The sequence below is a fragment of the Schistocerca serialis genome, chromosome 9 (assembly GCF_023864345.2).
Source record: "Schistocerca serialis cubense isolate TAMUIC-IGC-003099 chromosome 9, iqSchSeri2.2, whole genome shotgun sequence".
Taxonomy (NCBI): Eukaryota; Metazoa; Arthropoda; class Insecta; order Orthoptera; family Acrididae; genus Schistocerca; species Schistocerca serialis.
In genome coordinates this window covers 504,097,234-504,116,359 of record NC_064646.1, presented here as the reverse complement: position 1 = coordinate 504,116,359, position 19,126 = coordinate 504,097,234, and the positions used below count along the sequence as shown (strand labels likewise).

Below are 19,126 nucleotides of genomic sequence, written 5' to 3'. Positions count from 1 at the left end.
CTGTGCCACTCCGAGGTTCACGTGGCCATTTCAGTCGTAGTTGTGGATGTTGTGGTGTTAATAGTGTCACATCCACGGGTCGTTGTTTGTGGAAGCTCATCGTTGGGGTGTTCGGTGCACTGTGTGTTCAGGCACACTTGTACTCTGCGCAGCATAAGACTGATGTCAGTTCCGCCACTGCTCACCGCCTGCCCTGTTTTACCGGCCTGACAGCTTACCATATCCGACGCCTGTAATGAGGTGTGGCCGCCGATCCACATGAAGTCTGGCCGTGGTTTCATTTTAGTTTGGCTACGCGTTGAAGACACCGCAGCAGTCTCCGGAATGCTCGTGCCGAGCCGCCGGGCAATCAAATGCAGACAGATCGCGCGCCCTCTCCATTCTACGCGAGGTCTTCTCACTCACTAGTAGTACGAGGGTCGTTCAATAAGTACTGCCTGACATTTCTTTTAAAAAAACCATTAATATACATAGACAAACGTCCTCGTTGGTGCTTCAAATTTGATATTTGTTCTGCGCGCCGGTGGTTTCGAACCGTTCTGGCAGATAGCAGAGCCGTAGTACAGCGTCAAAATGACATCTACCTACGACTGACGTTACAAGCAGTGTGCTGTTATTGAATTCTTGTTTATAGAAAGAGAAGCCGTGGTGAACATCCAGGAACGTTCGTGTGCAGTGTATGGCGATGCTCCAGTTGATAAGAGTACAGTTGGGCGACCGGTAAAGAAAATTACAGCCTCAGGAAATGCAGAAACAGAGTTCGATGCTCGGCCACGCAGGCCAAATTGGGTTGGGCATCATTCCCTCATCCACCCTACAGTCCAGACCTGGCACCCTCGGAGTTCCATCTCTTAGGGCTGCTTAAAGATTCTCTATGGGGAACACAATTTGAAAATGACGGGAGTGTCAGTCATGCAGAGGAAACGTGGATATGCCTACAGGACAAGAGCTTTTACCAGCAGGGAATATATGTTCTTCCTCGACGTTGGCATAAGGCCATAGAACTTGATGGGGCCTATGTAGAAAAATAGGAAATGCACAATACATGTTGATGTATATAGTCAGCAGATTCTGACTCTTAACAATAAAAATGTTCATGGAGAAAAATGTGGGGCATTACTTATTGAACGACCTTCGTACATGCACGATCCGTGTGCCTGACTAGCAGAGATTCCTTACCAGGTGAGGTTGTTAGCACCTGGACAGGTTTATATCGATAGTAGGTCGCTGTTCATAATGTTCCCGCTGGCCAGTGTACCTGCAATAAAATTTTAAAAAGCTTTTTTCTATGAAATGGATCCCTAATATTACAGATTCGACTTTACTGCCTTATTCGAATTTTTTTGAGCACCCGTTCAGGAACTGATACCCTCATGTTACCTGTCAGTGCCCTCAATTGCATGATCCCTAACTTTCTGTTTACAAACATCATCTGATGGTCGTAGTACCACATTAAGCGCATTTTGAAGTTACTGCCATTCTAATTTCTTTGATATTATTATTGTATATTCTTTGCATGCTGCCCAGTGGTTGTGTTATCACTTCGGTACAACTGTTGACCGTTATATGTACCTTTAATTAGTGCTCTATTTTGCACAAATAGTTGTTTGATGTACTGAGCCACTAGTGTGGGAAACTGAGGAGAAACAGTGGTAAATTCAGTAGACCAACGGTAAATCATTTATCTTAGAGGACCTGCTATTCTTGTCCACTGTGTCTGTTCCGTTATTTATGTGTAGACAGTCCCTTAGCAGCACTACCCAACCACGATATTTTCGCACTTGACCCCCTCCCTCCTTTGTGGGCGTGATGGTAACACATAATGGTGTCAGAGTAAACAATTACTGCCATGACTGAAGGTAGCAGATCGCAATGTCTGTTCTTACAGCGCATGTACTTTGAAGTGTTTCAACACGTCCTCGTGAAATGTAATCAGTAGAATGTCGTGAAAACAGTGCCATTCAGTTGAAGGACAGCTTATATTCAAAGTTTTACTATTTTGGCAGGGTGAAAGTAGCAGAATCAGACTTTGATATATGTACCCAAAGCAATTTGGCGAGCAGATAAGGTGGAATATCAGAAAGGATAGAAAAATACACTTTGAAGGATTTTATGAAACAAAAAGAAACCGAGAAAATGAGAAACTCCAAAAAGTTAAAGGGTTTCCAGAAAATTTGCTTCTCTAGATGACTTCGATACAGCACTTATTTAGATAAAATTTTGGGACTATTATAAACGTAACATGAAAATCCTAACGTCGAGAAAGCTGCTTATTTTTTCAAAACCACCGATAATTTTTCTGGAAGGAGGGGAAACGTTCTGGGATATTTCGGAGATGCATTTTAGTTTTAAAAAATATTAAACTAAGAGAAACATACTAGTAAAACATTCCGGCCTTGTTGCAAAGCGTGGTGATTATTAGAGAGCAATCTGATATAATGAACGGCGGGCAAATAACCAATGGCATTCACGTACGCTACGTAGATGCATAGGCATTAAACGTCAATAAGTGCCAGTAATATTAAGAAATTCTGGGTATAAAGAATAACAGCAATGAAGGCCAAAGTGCTTTTGTTGTCCACATCAGAGGGGCAATGGGTTATATTGATGGAACACAATTTACAATTCGAAGTCAAAGTCCTAAGAATATCACGATGAAGTGAATGGGGATACATCACAAAAACGGTTAGAAGGGTACTGATTATTAATATCCCTGTTGCCAAGTTTTTAGAATTGATAATACACGATAGAACACTGCTGAGACCACAAAAACTACACTACCGTAACTCGCTAATGGACATATGCGAATGGCTCATTCAGAATAAATTCACATTTGCACCGAGCTTAGCAAGGAATATGCTGGAATGAGATTTTCACTCTGCAGCGGAGTGTGCGCTGATATGAAACTTCCTGGCAGATTAAAACTGTGTGCCGGACTGAGACTCGAACTTGGGACCTTTGCAAATATCGATTCATTCAGGAGTGCTAATTCTGCAAGGTTCGCAGGAGAGCTTCTGTGAAGTTTGGAAGGTAGGAGGCGAGGTACTGGCAGAAGTAAAGCTGTGAGGAGGGGGCGTGAGTCGTGCTTGGGTAGCTCAGATGTAGAGCACTTGCCCACGAAAGGCAAAGGTCCCGAGTTCGAATCTCGGTCTGGAACACAGTTGTAATCTGCCAGTAAGTTTCAAGAAATAAGCTCTTACGAATTTTGTATTATAATAAAAGTATGTGTTTATAGCCAAAGTATGTGTTTATAGCTGACGCAGTTAAAGCATAGGGATCACACTGCTCTGGGGCTCTCGTAACACTACTTTGATTTGAACCCTCCGCAAAGTGTGCCCGCGGCTCTCCCCCACTCTGCCAACCAGCAGTACAGCAGTACCCCCCACCCTCTACTCACCCAGCCACGCACGTCACTGTACCGCGCGGAGCCACTCGGTCCGTTTACTTCCCGTCATTTCTATTGTCTGGGTAGACATCGCGTTCGGTATTTGTGATACAACAGAACTAGTGGGTGGAAAATGGCTGAGGAGGAGTTAAAATCGTTGAAACGAAAGTCCTTTAACCCATACTCGTCAATCCACAGTGGGAAGAAGAGTATTTTTTGTTGGAACGCTAAGCGGACCTCAGTGTTGGATTTGAAATGCAACATTGTCTTCATGGAAGAAGTACAATGTGAAGCGATATTATCAACTGCTTCACGAGAAGCATAGAGTCGTTTTGAATAACGAAGAAAGAAAAGCCAATCTTATCGAAGTGAAGCAGAAAAAGGAAAAAAACGTACGTACGCACGTAGATAACTATCACAGTGATTCACATTATTATTGTTATTAATAATGTGTTATGTGCATCTTCCGTCACTTTTAATTCCTCCTGTAAGTATTTACAGGACAAAACCCTCATCATCCACAACGATGCAGCGATGACAGTGCACAAGTGTGTGAAATCGTATGGAACTTAACTTCTAAGGTCATCAGTCCCTAAGCCTACACACTATTTACCCAAAATTATCCTAAGGACAAACACACACACCCATGCCCGAGGGAGGACTCGAACCTCCGCCGGTATCAGCCGCACAGTCCATGACTGCAGCGCCTCAGACCGCTCGGCGATGACAGTAGGCTATCATGTAGCTTTTAAAATAACTAAAACAGCACGGCCCTTCGGCGATGGAGAATTTGTAAAAGACTGTTTTCTTGCTGCCGCAACAATTTTGCTCCCAGCAAGTTTTCCTGTTTTTGAAACCGTTCGTCTTTCACTGAGAACGGTTTGCAGGCGCATTGAAGAAATGGCACACGATTTGGAAGCACAATTAAGAAACAGGATAAAAGATTCGGTTTTCCTTTCATTAGCATTGGACGAAAGCACTGATGTATGTGATGATGCTCAACTTTCAGTCTTTTTGAGACTAAATCATGCTCAGTTTAATGTGATTGACGAACTCCTCGGTTTAGTGCCAACGCATTACACAACAACGGCCGACGATATATTTTCGTGCGTAGAATATGTAATAGAGAAATACGAGCTATGTTGGGAAAAACTTTCATCGATTGCAACAGATGGGGCTCCTGCAACGATTGGTCATAAGTCTGGAGTCGTTGCTGTGATACGAAAAAAGTTGAAAGCCGTCGATGTCCAGCTGGAACTACCAGCAATACATTGCGTTCGTCACCGTGTTAATTCGCTAGAAAAATGTGCCGAACTTGTTGGCGTCATGGACGTGGTTATAAAAACAGTTAACAAACTCATTGGGACACAGACAGTTCAAATCGTTCCTGGCAGTTCTCGAGTGCGAATACCGCGATGTTCAATATTTCTTGTGAAACACGCTGGTTGAGTTGAGGCGTTTTTTTAGAACGGTTTTTTAATTTACGTAAAGATATAGTATTATTCATGGATACGAAAGGAAAACCGCTGAAAGAATTGGATGCCGCACTCTGGATTTTAGACCTTGGGTTTTTAACTGACATAACCATGCATCTGAATAGCTTGAACGTAGCTTTGCAAGTTAGAAATAAGGTAATTAGCGAAGTGTTTGACACTGTTTTGGCATTCAAGAGAAAACTGCTTTTGTGGACAAAGCAACTGTCAGAAATGTCGTGGGTACATTTCCCGAGCGTTGGTCTAGTTGTTAGGGAAAACAATTTGGAACAGAAGAGGCTCATAGAACATTTAGATGGGTTTGTAACGGTGCTACAGTCTCTCAAAGGCATTTTTGATAGTACCGGGTGATCAAAAAGTCAGCATAAATTTGAAAACTTAATAAACCACGGAATAATGTAGATAGAGAGGTAAAAATTGACACACATGCTTGGAATGACATGGGGATTTTTATTGGACCAAAAAAAGAAAAAAAAGGTCACAAAATGTCCGACAGGTGGCGCTGGACAGCAAAACTGCTACTGCGACGGATGAGAGGTACGCCGATATGTTACAGAATCGCATCATCCCCAGCCTGGCTGATAAACACCTTCTGGAACGTACGATGCAGGATGGCGCTCCACTCCACATTGCTACACGCGTGAAAGATCTCTTGTGCGCGTCGTTTGGTGATGATCGTGTGCTCAGCCGCCACTTTCGTCATGCTTGCCCTCCCCGGTCGCCAGACCTCAGTCCGTGCGATTATTGGCTTTGGGGTTTACCTGAAGTCGCAAGTGTATCGTGATCGACCGACATCTCTAGGGATGCTGAAAGACAACACCCGACGCCAATGCCTCACCATAACTCCGGACATGCTTTACAGTGCTGTTCACGACATTATTACTCGACTACAGCTACTGTTGAGGAATGATGGTGGACATATTGAGCATTTCCTGTAAAGAACATCCTCTTTGCTTTGTCTTACTTTGTTATGCTGATTATTGCTATTGTGATCTGATGAAGCGCCATGTGTCAGACATTTCTTGAAATTTGTATCTTTTTGGTTTTGATAAACCCCTTTTTATTCTATGCATGTGTGTCAATTTGTGCCTCTCTGTCTACATTATTCTGTGATTTATTCAGTTTTCAAATTTATACTGATTTTTTGATCACCTGGTAGATTTGAGGACTTAAATCGACTGGAATGCGATATCACGCCTTTTGCGACTCCTTTTGTAGTTAACGTTGAAAATTTGCCTCCTGAAATTCAGTTGGAACTCACTTTCAAAGCAATCGTGTGCCGAAGGAGAAGTTTCTCACTGAAGATACCTTGGAAAGCTCCTATAAATATTTCCCACGTGAACAGTTCCCATTGTTATTTAAAATAGCTGCCAGTGTGTATGGATTTTTTGGAATAATATACTTGTGCTAAAGTGTTTACTCCATAAATAAAGTGACAAAACCGAAGCTTAGGATTAGTGTTACTGATGTTCAGCTGACTGGTGCAGTGCGCCTAATGACCAATAGTTTCACACCAAATGTTGAGGTGCTGGTTTAAAATCATTGTAAAAACATCGCGGATGATGTAAATTAACGCCTGTAACCTATTGGTACGTGGTACCCCCTCCTCTGAACTATCCACTTCTGTGTAAATATAACGTAACATTTGCAATACAGATGTGTTCGTTTCTTAACCCTTTACGTCTGTATCCTATTTGTAGCAATGAAAGTAGAACGTGTTGCAATGGTTCGAAACTGTGTTTCGTCCGTACATGGCCAACCGTTGCATGGCACAGGATACACAAACTTCGGGTAAGCACGTTTCACAGTCACATCCCACACACGCACGTTGTTCCACATTTGATTAGCCTGCCGATAACCGTGTCCCGTTGCCGTGTTCACGGACGCCGCAAATACGTGAAACGACCTTCGACGTACGTGTGTTCCAGCTGCACTACGTACGTTAGCTCCTCCATAGTCAGCAGTGCGCGCGAAGCGCTCTCCCGCCGGCACGGTTGCCCTCGAGCTGTGTAGAGAGCCGAGCGGCCAGCCACGCCGCACTGCTCTGCTACCCGCACTACGTGCCCTCAGCTGCTCAGCGTTGTCCTCGCGGCTAACGGTGCCCGCGGATAACCATGCGGGCAACTCTCGTACCCACCCACCCATGCTCTGAAGCATATCTTGCATACTAGCCAGAGAATGGTTTCTTCCATTAACTAAAGTACAATATAGCAAATACCCAAAGACTTTTCCATAAGTTATAAAATTTGGAGCTACTTGATTGACAAGTAGCAATTCCGGTCTCGTAAACTGACAACGAGAGAACGGTGTGCTGACCACATGCCCCTCCATATCCGCATCCATTGGCGCCTACTCGCTGAGGATGGCAAGGCCTTCGATGACTACCGTTGTACCTCCAGAGGTCTGTTCGGATAGAGTTTTTCACCTAACATTACAAAGCATCACTAGCCAAAAGCTAAAACCATTTAAAACAACTTGAAACTGAACATTGGCGCAGAGATAGACGAAACAGTGTTAGTCTCGAGAGTGAAGTTGAATATGTAGCACACGACGATGAAAGTAATATGGAAACTGACGCGATGTATGAAAACTGAAATGGATCGCAGTGAAATGGTGCACTTTTCACGGTGGGCTGTGCAGGCACAACGTCCTCTCTACATCCCGCAGTACGTAGGGACTCACGGTGAGCCGTGTGAAGCACCCACACTCGCCGGTGCAACAATCCTGAGGCCGCTTAATATTGTCAGGATGACGTCTGGCCTGGGTGACGCTACACTTTCCCAAGCTGTGTTTCTCTTCGCAGCACGCCAACCACTGGAGACGGTAAGACGGTCGCCTCCATTCAGCCACACACCAAACAGGATCAGACACGTGTTGCAGCAGTGGCGCCCACGGCTCCTCAGCCTACTCCTCCATATGATGACGCCGTCGCCTCTCGCATGCGGTGAGTACACACACTAAACATGCAAATTATCAGCATTCACAGTATGATTTATGGCGACGCTAACCAAGTGTGAATCTCGGAACACCGAATGTCGCTCTGTTGTACTTTCACTCAACATTGCAATCCTTACTCCCCTCCACCACGATCTTCATTGCCCAAACACTGATTACGAGCATTCTCACGATAAGGTGCCAAAGGTACCCCTCTCCAGCTGCGTTCCTACTGAGGCCGACTAATATCGTCAGTAGTAGGATGACGTCTGGCCTCCACTATATTTCACTTCCGGACCTACTGCCTCTTTTCGCAGCCCGCCAGCCGCTGGAGACAAGAAGAAGACGTCCGTCTCTCAGCCGCAGAGCAAACACAGCCGGACTCCTGCCGGAGCCGCGGCGCCCGTGGCTGCTCCACACTCTGACCCATCTGACGCGGCCGTCCCTTGTCTTACTCCGTGAGTACACTCACTACCTATACATGCATATGAAGCTATGCTGCGTATATGTGCAAATTGTGGAGCAGTGTCCTCCACTCTGTATAATTTTACAGTGTTGCTATCCAAAGCGACAGATGATAATATTCCCCATTGATTGAAAGTTAATGAGACGTCTCCATTAGCACACAGGCCAACATCCTGAGATACCTTTAAAACAGGCACATGTTATCTTACCATCTCACAAAGGCATCAGAGTGGTTAACATGCCGTATAATGCACCACTTTGTGGAAGTATTATAACGGATGGTAGACGAGTGAATTCCTTTAACAAGACCGTCTGAATCAGGAATTTTTATGAAATTCATGACGTCACACAATACATGTGTGGGGGTTCAGTTTCATTGAAATTTATGTATATAAAGAAATGTTGACTTTAAACCTGGTTCACAACGATTTGTTTTAGCGCAATATTCCTCCTTTGCGTCTAGACAGATAGGCTGACGTTTTCTGCAAACAGAAGATAAGTCCTAACAAACATCTGTGGGATCAAGTCTCAACTTGCCTTTTTCCTGTCTCAGAGTGCTTAGGTCTACTGGTTCGTAGTACTTGGAATTAGCCAAATGACATTTCATCTAAGATTGCCCTACATAATATGCTTGTGAGCACGTAAAATCGATTGAAAATATATACAGGCACAGAGATAAGTAAAAGGAAGACGCAAATGGTTTCATTAGGACTCTTCTTCTTTACTACAACCTTGTTTGGGCTATAGCGCAATTTGAAGTAAGTTTATGACAGTTGTAGAGAAAGGTCAGATGTATACAAACCTACCTCTAGTTGGAACAGATGCCCATATTACATCAGTGAGTAAACTGTCCGCTGTCTCTTTGTTGCTAAATCGCTCTAATCACGTAAGTTTTGCTTGTACAGAACATTTACGCTAAATGCTTTTTAACAGCTGGAGTGACAGTATATTTTCCTTGAAGCTTCATGTTCACAGCGAGATCATAGTTGTACCGTCCATATTCGTTCCCACCCCCCTTCCTCCTCCCCACCCTCAAATTGCGGTTGTACCGTCGATAGACCCCCTACCATCCCCCCACCCCATCCCCCTGTCCAAACACTACTTACGAGCCGGATCACGATAAAGCGGCGAAGGTACCCTCTCCAGGTGCGTTACTACTGTGGCCGACTACTATCGTCAGTAGTAGGGTGACGTCTGGCCTCAGTGACATTTCTCTTCCAGTCCTACTGTCTCTTTCCGCAGCCCTCCATCCGCTGGAGACAAGAAGAAGGCGGGCACCACTCAGCCGCAGAGCAAACACAGCCGGACTCCTGCCGCAGCCGCGGCGCCCGTGGCTGCTCCACCCTCTGCCTCGTCTGATGCGACCGCCGCTTGTCGCACGCCGTGAGTACACCCACAACGTATGCTTATTTCCCACATTCGCAGTAATTTTATGGGGTGTTAGCCAAGTGTAACTGTCAAAGCATCGACTTTCTCTTTGTTGTATTTCTTACCCAGCTTTGCATTCAGACGACATTCAGCGTCCGCCTGTCGAGTGACAGTACGCGTTCGCGATAGGTGATAATAAAATAAGATTTTACGCAATAGTCCAATGCATTGCTCAGCCAGAACATTACGATCAGCTACTTGATAGCCGGTTGCTGCCTATATCACGGATAACAGTGGCGACGCCTTGTTCATGGAAGCAGTGATTCCTTGGTACGCTGATAGAGGGAGTTGACACCATATCTGCACACACAAGTCATCTAATTCCCGTAAATTTCGAGGAAGGGAGATGAAATCTGCCGCCAATCACATTCTAGATGTGTTCGATCAGAACCGACATTGCGATCCGCTACCCTCAGTCATGGCAGTAATTGTTTGCTCTAACACCATTACGTGTTACCATCACGGCCACAAAGGGGGGAGGGGGTCAAGTGCAAAAGTATCGTGGTTGGGTAGTGCTGCTAAGGGACTGTCTACATACAAATAACGGAACAGACACAGTGGACAAGAATAGCTAATATGAATGATGTACCATTGGTCTCCTGAATTGACCAGTGTTCGGTCTGGAGACCTGGGGGGCTCGCACATCAACTGGAATTGCCACTGTGTCGCTCGAAACACTACATCGCTTTCCTGGCCCTGTGACACGGCACATTATGTTGTTGAAAATTGTCACTGGGATCGGGAAACATAATCTTCATGAAGGGCTGTACGTGGTGTGCAATTAGTGTACGATACACCTTTGCCTTCATGGTGCTTTGCACATGCCCCGGTCGACCAATTCTTGCCCTTAAGAATGTTCCACAAAGCATAAAGTAACCACCGCCAGCTTGTCCCAGTCCACAGTGCAGGCGTCAAGAAGCTGTTACCCTGGAAGACGATGGACTCCGCCCTCCCATCAGTATGATGGAGAAGATATCGGGCTTCATCATTCCGTGCGACGCTCTACCACTGTGCCAACGTCCAGTGGCGAGGTTCATGTGACCATCTCAGTCGTAGTTGCGGATGTTGCGGCGTTAATAGTGGCACATGCATGGGTCGTCGGTTGTGGAGGCCCATCGTTACGAGTGTTCGGTGCACTGTGTGTTCAGGCACACTTGTACTCTTCCCAGCATAAGACTGATGTCAGTTCCGCCACAGTTCCCCTCCTGTCCTCTTTCACCAGTCCGACGCCTGTAATGGCGTGTGGCCGCCCATCCCCATGGCGTCTGGCCGTGGTTTCACTCCGGCTTGGCCACGACTTGAAGAAACTCACCACAGCGCTCCTCGGATCCCCGACAAGTCGTGCAGTTTCCCCAACGCTCGTGCCGAGCCTCCGGCCCATCAAAATCTCCCCTCGGTCAAATTCAGACAGACAGCGGGCCCCTCCATTCTACGCAAGGTATGCTCGCTCACTGGTAGTACGAGGGTCGTTCAATAAGTAATGCCCGATATTTTTTTTTTGTTTTGATAAAGCCATTAATATACATAGACAAATGTCCTTGTTAGCGCTTCAAATTTGATATTTGTTCTGCACGCCGGTGGTTTCGAACCGTTCTGGCAGATAGAAGAGCCGTAGTACAGCGTCAAAATGAAGTCTACCTACGACTCACGTTACAAGCAGTGTGCTGTTATTGAATTCTTGTGTGCAGAAAAAGAAACCGTGGTGAACATCCAGGAACGTTCGTGTGCAGTGTATGGCGATGCTCCAGTTGATAAGAGTACAGTTGGGCGACCGGTAAAGAAAATTACAGCCTCAGGAAATGCAGAAACAGAGTTCCATGCTCAGTCATGCTCTCCAAATTGGGTTGGACATCACTTCCTCAGCCACCCTACAGCCCACAAGGGTACCCTCGGACTTCCATCTCTTTGGGCCGCATAAGGTTCTCTACGGGGAACACACTTTGAAGATGACAAGAGTGTCAGTCATGCAGTGAAAACGTGGCTATGCCTACAGGACAAGAGCTTGTACCAGCAGGGAATACACACTCTTCCACAACATTGGCGAACCGCCATAGAACGCGATGGAGACAACGCAGAAAAACGGGACATGGACAAGACATGTTGATTTCTGACTCTTAACAATAAATATGTTCTGAGAAAAAATGTGTGGTATTACTATCTGAACGACCCTCTTACATGCACCAAAAGTGTGCCGACTAGCAGACATTCCTCATCCAGGTGAGGTTGCTAGCGCCTGGACAGGTTTATATCGATAGTAAGTCACTCGTCATAATGTTCTCGCTGACCAGTGTATCAGTAATAAAAAATTTTCTGTTTTCTATGAAATGGCTCTTCAGTATCTCAGATTCGACTTTACTACCTTATCTGAATTTTTTTGAGCACTCAGTTCACGACTGATATCCTCCTGTTACCTGCAAGTGCCTCCAATTGCATGGTCCCTAACTTCCTGGTTACAAACACCATATGATGTTCATAGTACCACATTAAGTACATTTTGAAGTTCCTGCCATTCTAATTTCTTTGATATCATTATTGTATATTCTCTGTGTGCTGCCCAGTGGGTGTGTTACCACTTCGGGACAGCTGTTGATCTTTATACGTACCTTTCATTAGTGTTCCGTTTTTCTCAAACTGTTGTTTGTTCCGCTGAGCTACTAGTGTGGGAGACTCAGGAGAAACAGTGTTAAATTTACTAGACCAATGATAAATCGTTCATCTACTTATCCACAGTAATTTTTCCGTCATTTGTGTGTTGACAGTCCCTTAGCAGCACTGCCCAACCGCGATATTTTTGCACTTGACGCCCTCCCCTCCTCCGTGGTCGTGATAGTAACACATAATGATGTTAGAGTAAACAATTACAGCCATGACTCAGGATAGCGGATCACAATGTCAATTCTTACAGCGCATGTACACTGAAGTGTTTCAACACCGCGAAAGTGGTCACATCTATTTGAAAGAAAGCTTATATCCAAAGTTGTACAATTTTGCCAGGGTGAAAGTAGCAGAATCTCATTGTAATACATATACAAAAAATAATTTGGGGAGCATCAAACAATGGAATATCAGAAAGGATAAAAAAATACACTCTGAAGGGTTTTATAAAAACGAAAGAAACAGCGGAAAAATTAGAAACTCCAAGAATACAAATGATTTCTAGAAAATTTGTTTCTCTAGATGACTTTGATAGAGTACTTATACAGAGATAATTTTTGATTTATTATGAACAGAACGAGAAAATCCTAAGATCGAGAAACCTGCTTATTTTTTCAGAAACCCAAAAAACAAAGATAATTATTCGGAAAGGAGGGAAAAGTTCCGGAGTATTTCGAAGGAGATGCGTTTTAGTTTTTAAAAATGTAAAAGTAAGAGAAACTTCCTCACAAAACATTTCGACACTGTTGCAAATCGTGGTGACTATTAGAGAGCAAACTGATATAATAAACAGCGCAATCATTGGGAACGACAGGAAACCCTCTCAGTTCTATGGAGAAGTCGTGATAACATGCATGGCGCACAAGGCTCAATTTAAGCATGGCTATCACCATAAAAGAGAAACCTCCATAGGCACATCAACTGCGAAACAAAAGCACGACATGATCAGATATTCTGCTAGCTCTGCGAGGTTCGCAGGAGAGCTTCTGTAAAGTTTAGAAACTAGGAGACGAGATACTGGCAGAAGTAAAGCTGTGAGGACGGGTCGTGAGTCGTGCTTGGGTAGCTCAGCTGGTAGAGCACTAGCCCGCGAAAGGAAAAAGTCCCGAGTTCGAGTCTCGGTCCGGCACACAGTTTTAATCTGCCAAGAAGTTTCATATCAGTGCACACTCCGCTGCAGAGTGAAAATCTCACTCATGATCAAATATTATCCGTAAGAGTTTCCGTTGGAAAAATCCGTCTGTCGTCAAATATTTTTTCACCGTTTTCTCCTAATTCTGAACGTTTGGATCCGACCAGAAATCCGTTAAGATTGACAGCACTTTGGATTAACTCAATGTTTAGTTACGAACTGTAACAGCGACACAAGTGTCGTGCCGTTTGGCAACGGATAGAAGGTATGGAAGAAGGAGTTGGACAATAATCTGCACGGTGCCTACAGGACGAAGGGTGGTGAGAGTGGGGCATGGTTAGCAAACATTCAGGGTCAGTGCCAGGCATCCACGGATTCCTGTCCACCTGGTACCGACCAGCGACTGAGATTGTTCTGTTTTACACACAAAAGTAAAAAGGGTTCACTGAAAGCGCATTATTTCTATCAAAAATTGTGAAAGTAAGGTAAGGCTGTTGTAATGCAGTTCTAGTACAAGGAGTTGAAGAACATGGCATTTCAGGCATTTATTAATTATGAACGACGATGAAGCATTACGATTGTAGCAATGTGACAATTAAGCCGCGCTGGGTAGCCGCGCTGGGTAGCCGCGCGGTCTTGGGCGTCTTGTCATGTTCCACGCGGCCCCCCCGTCGATGTTCCGAGTCCTCCCTCGAGCATGTGTGTGTGTGTGTTGCCCTTAGTGTATGTTTGTTTAAGTTAGATTACGTAGTGCGTAAGCTTAGAGACCGATGACCTCAGCAGTTTGGTCCCATAAGACCTTATTTCCAAATTTCCGACAGTTATGTGACCATTCTGTTTCCCCAGACCGCAGCATTCTGCCATCCGAATAAATATTTTTCTCGCCCTAGTAACAATTATACTTTCCCTAGAAATTTTACACTTCTCGGTGGTGTAACGGATGACCTTCATGGGTCAGCAATGGATTTAAAATCACTCATTATTTTGAAATACCTTTGCCCAGTTTCCAAACAACCATTAGCTAAGATTAGCAGCAATGGAGGAGAGAAGACAGTCGGCATGAAACGTTCCGAATACTATCGACCCTACAAGGAGGATAAGCCAGCTTATTTCCTTAACCAAACTGAACTATTCGACAAAACTTAAGGACTCATTCCGTATTATACCTGTAGTGAAATGGTTAAAATTTAGTATCTATATGTTCCTTTATATTTGGCCAAATATTTTCCTAAAATATTACATGGAGCACCGTAAATATTCTAGGCCGCACGAGTGCGTCCTGGCTCACACTTTGAGAACCAATGTAGTAGAGAATACAATAATCAACGTTAATCTCGAGAGTGAATTTGAACATGTAGCATATGACGATGAAAGTAATATGGAAACTGACGAGATGTATGAAACTGCAATGGATCCCAGTGAAACGGTGCACATCTCATAGCACAGCTGTAGTCACGAAGTCCTCTCTTCCCCCCGCACCCGCCAGTACACGGGAACTCGCGATAAGCCGAGTTAGGCGCCCACACTCCCCAGTACAGCAGTGTTGAGGCCGACTAATATTGCCAGAAGTGAGATGACGCCTGGCCTGGGCGACAGTGCACTTTCCTATGCGGTGTGCCTCTTTGCAGGACGCCAGCCGCTCCAGACACCAAGACAGCCGCCACCACTCAGCCACACAGCCAACACGACCAGACACGTGTTGCAGCTGTGGCGCCCACGGCTCCTCAGCCCACGCCTCCATACGATGACGCCGTCGCCCCTCGCATGCGGTGAGTACACACACTAAACATGCAAATTATCAGCATTCACAGTACGATTTATGGGGACGCTAGCCAAATGTAAATCTCGGAACATCGAATATCGCTTTGTTGTACTTTGGCTCAAATTTTCAATGTGTTGATGTTCAACGTTCACCTATCCAGTGAAAGTCCCATTGGCGATTGTAAGTCAGATCTATTTGCTGGTTATTGTTTCTACTTCTGTAATAATGTTTTAATTGGCAGTTAAAACTTTCCCTAGATTAACTTAATAATATCAGTAATATGGTGCCCATTCCTTCTCTGAAGAACCTACCTCGTTCAGTTAAAAAGCTGCTGTTTACTATTTGCGCCACCTGTAGTATGGTCCACAACACACTAACTATGAACACCATCTGATGATCATAGTTCCATGTTAAGTATGCAGGGTGAACGTTAATAAAATCAACGAACTGCAGGAATGCAGTCGTGACTGGAAATTGAGGAAAAAAAGATCCTATGGCAATAAGGTGTCAGGCAAATCCAACACCTTCCAGAAAACCCTGACATGATAGCAAATCCGACAGTATGTCACATAGCTCCAAATAAATCCTGACATTAAATTAACCAAAGTAATACGATCAACGAGTGAGCAAATGGAATACCACAGACTAACACAAGAACGCCTAAATGCATGTCATACCTTCCCACCGTGAAACAGACGCAGTTCCGAGGAAGAAACGAGAACACCCACGTCTCCAGCTGATCGCCAGGATCACCCACCAGCCCATGTTAAAAGATAGAGCCCTCCAGAAGAACAGTATAGATCTTACAATAACACTAAAAGGGCCACACCAGCTGCAAGTTTTAGCGTGAGACTTTTTCACGTCTCTCTTACGTTGCAAACGTTAAAAACATTGCCCCACCACGAAAAGTATAACGTTTCTCATTGGACAGACAGATATTTTGTAGGTGGAGCTGAAGGTTAACATTGAGACCCTGATTGGTCAGCTGAAAACACAGCCAGATAGCTTTTTTTAAACCAACTTCAGTAAATTGTAGTAAGGAGAAGTCAGGAGAGAGTTGCTTCCGAGACGGCGAGGTGCATTGAGCTGTGACGCCCGCCACACCGTCACGCTGCCTAACCAACGACAAGGTAATGAACCCACGCGATGCCACATAACAGCGCATAAAGCTTCACTCAGAACTGCAGAAGTCTCATCTGTTACACCCCCCTTTTGCGTAATACTGGTGTCGATCGTCAATTGAAGTTCATGCTATTCACATTTGCTACGTAAGTTAAAATCTAAAACCCGATGATTTTTCTGTTATATAATTATTGAGAAGCCACATCAGCCACTGTAATTTACGACAAGTTAAATAAGTAATTAAAGATAATTGAGGATCACTCGAGACCATTTTGATAGTTTTCTCTTTTATGAAACTTAACTTAAATCTAGATTATAGATGTGATATGGCTTAGGTCATCCTTCGAACCATTGTAGAACTCGGAAACCCATTCAGAGAATATTCGTTCACATTTTTGTTGAACGCAGTTGGTTTTTATCATCCTGTATTAAAATATTTCCTTTTATCAATAGTGCAATTTATAAACAATGTTTTGTGAGTAGAATAAAATTTCCAATGATAAACTTAACTGCTTTTTCGACGTTATTTTACCAGCTAACTAAAAATAGGAAAGCCTTGAACCCCTTCCACTAAATTTAGTTAGTATTAAGATTCTTTTACATGGAGTGCAGTGGAGCTGACGCTGAAATCATTAAGTATTTGATTATATCATCGCTAGTCTCACTGAACTCTTCTGTACTCTACATGTCATGTGTGGTCTGGCGTCTCCTTACTAGCAACAGGTCCCAGGTTCAAAGTAGTCAATTCCCTAAAAAACACGCTCAGAGCGTCGTTGCGCGAAAGTGGTAGGGAGACACGACTTAGAACAAACAGACACCACGCAGAATGTTTGAGGACATGTGGCCAGAAACGGACAGTGTATGTGCAACGACAACAAATCGTCCTGGAACACAGTACAGAGGTGCATAGCATCCACGTCACAACAGATGTTCAAAGTGGCCTGCATGTGCACACGTTCACACGTTGGACCATGGATTGCCACAATCTTTTGCACAGTCTGGTCTCATTCCGAATAATGCCATATGTGTCATGAACATGCTGTTGAAGGATCCGCACATCAGGAACCGGCTCAGCAAACAAAACGCTTTTCAGACGCCCCACAGGTAAAATCCACGGGGTTTAAGTCCGATGATCTAGCAGAACACGCCACAGGGCCTCCACGTCCTAAGCAATGTCTGGGAAACAATATAACACGTCTTATTGCCGAAGACATATTTTCAAGCAGCCCTGGCAACGCATTGCACAGGAAGTCCTGGTACGTTCCTCTATCGAGACGCTGTGGTATAATAAACGGTCCAATTATGTGGTTGGCAAGGGACCCTGTAGCCCACAGATGACGATTATGTAGATTGATGATGGCAATTCTGGTAATGGTTGCTTCGTCATTAAAGGAACTGGTGACATATATCCCAAAATCGCGATGATCTAGTTCAAAAATCTGGATGAAATCCTTCAAATTGAGGGTAATCAGCTGGTGATATTCTTTGCACTCGTTGTAGGTGACAGGAATAGGTGTGGTTGTCATGCAGTATACACATTATCGTATTTTGGTATACACGATGTTGACAAGCCTCTTGCCTGGAACGTGTGCTATAATTCATCTCAAAATGTTGTCGAATCCTGTCCTCAAAATCTGACGTATGCACATTCCACCGCCTTGATGGACATTCGTGTCTCTGAAAGGACGCTTTATCACAACAACGCCCAAAAACGGCTTGAAAAGTTTTGTGATGTGGTTGGTGTAGAAAGGGTAGTTGTTTCGGAATAGCTGTGCTGCCTCTCGACCGCAGTTGTACCATCGATAGCCCACCTCCCCCCCCCTCCCCCCCCGCCCCTTGCCCCATCCCCTGCACAAACACTGATTACGAGCCAGGTCACGATTAGCCAGCGAAGGTACTCCTCTGTAGGTCCGTTACTACTGAGGCCGACTTACGTCGTCAGTAGTAAGATGACGTCTGTCCTGCACGACACTTCACCTCCGGACCTACTGTCTCCTTTCGCAGCCCGCCAGCCGCTGGAGACAAGAAGAAGGCGGCCCCCACTCAGCCGCAGAGCAAACACAGCCGGAGTCCTGCCGCAGCCGCGGCGCCCGTGCCTGCTCCACCCTCTGCCCCATCTGATGCGGCCGTCGCTTGTCGCACGCCGTGAGTACACTCACTATGTACACATATTTTCTGCATTCATAGTATTCTTTATGGGGCGTTAGCCAAGTGTAACCGGCAAAACATCGAGTTTTTCTTTGTCGTATTTCTTACCCAACTTTGCAGTCAGACGATATTCGGCGTCCACCTGTCGAGTGACAGTACTCGTTCGCGAAAGGGAATAAACTAAGATTTTACGTAATATTTTAAGACATGATCAGCCAGAACATTACGACCAGCTATTTGATAGCCGGTGCATTTGTATATAGACTGTCCCTTAGCAGCACTACCAAGCACTATAGTTTTGCTCTTCACCCCCTCAACCCTCCCCGCTTCGTGTTCATGACCGTGACTCATAATGACGTTAGAGTAAACAGTTATTGCCATGACTCAGGGTAGAGAATTACAATGTCAGTTCTTACAGCGCATGTACTCTGAAGTCTTTCAACACATCCTTTTGAAATATCTTAAGTAGGGTGTCGCAAAAGTAGTCACATTCAGTTGGAAGAGAGGAAATTTCAAACTTGTACAGTTTTGACACGGTCAAAGTAGCAGAGTCTGATTATGATACAAGTACAGAAAGCAATTTGACGAGCAGCAAAAGTGAA

General features: G+C 44.7%; 1 protein-coding gene across 1 annotated transcript in view; it reads left to right on the top strand.

The window, feature by feature from the left end:
* The window catches only part of LOC126419035 (poly [ADP-ribose] polymerase tankyrase-1-like), a 48,950-nt gene that overhangs the window by 5,747 nt on the left and 24,077 nt on the right, over positions 1–19,126 (top strand). The window contains exons 3-5 of the mRNA XM_050086096.1: positions 7,682–7,822; positions 8,130–8,270; positions 9,520–9,660. Coding sequence (XP_049942053.1) covers positions 7,682–7,822; positions 8,130–8,270; positions 9,520–9,660 — 423 coding nt within the window. The remainder of the gene's footprint in view (positions 1–7,681; positions 7,823–8,129; positions 8,271–9,519; positions 9,661–19,126) is intronic.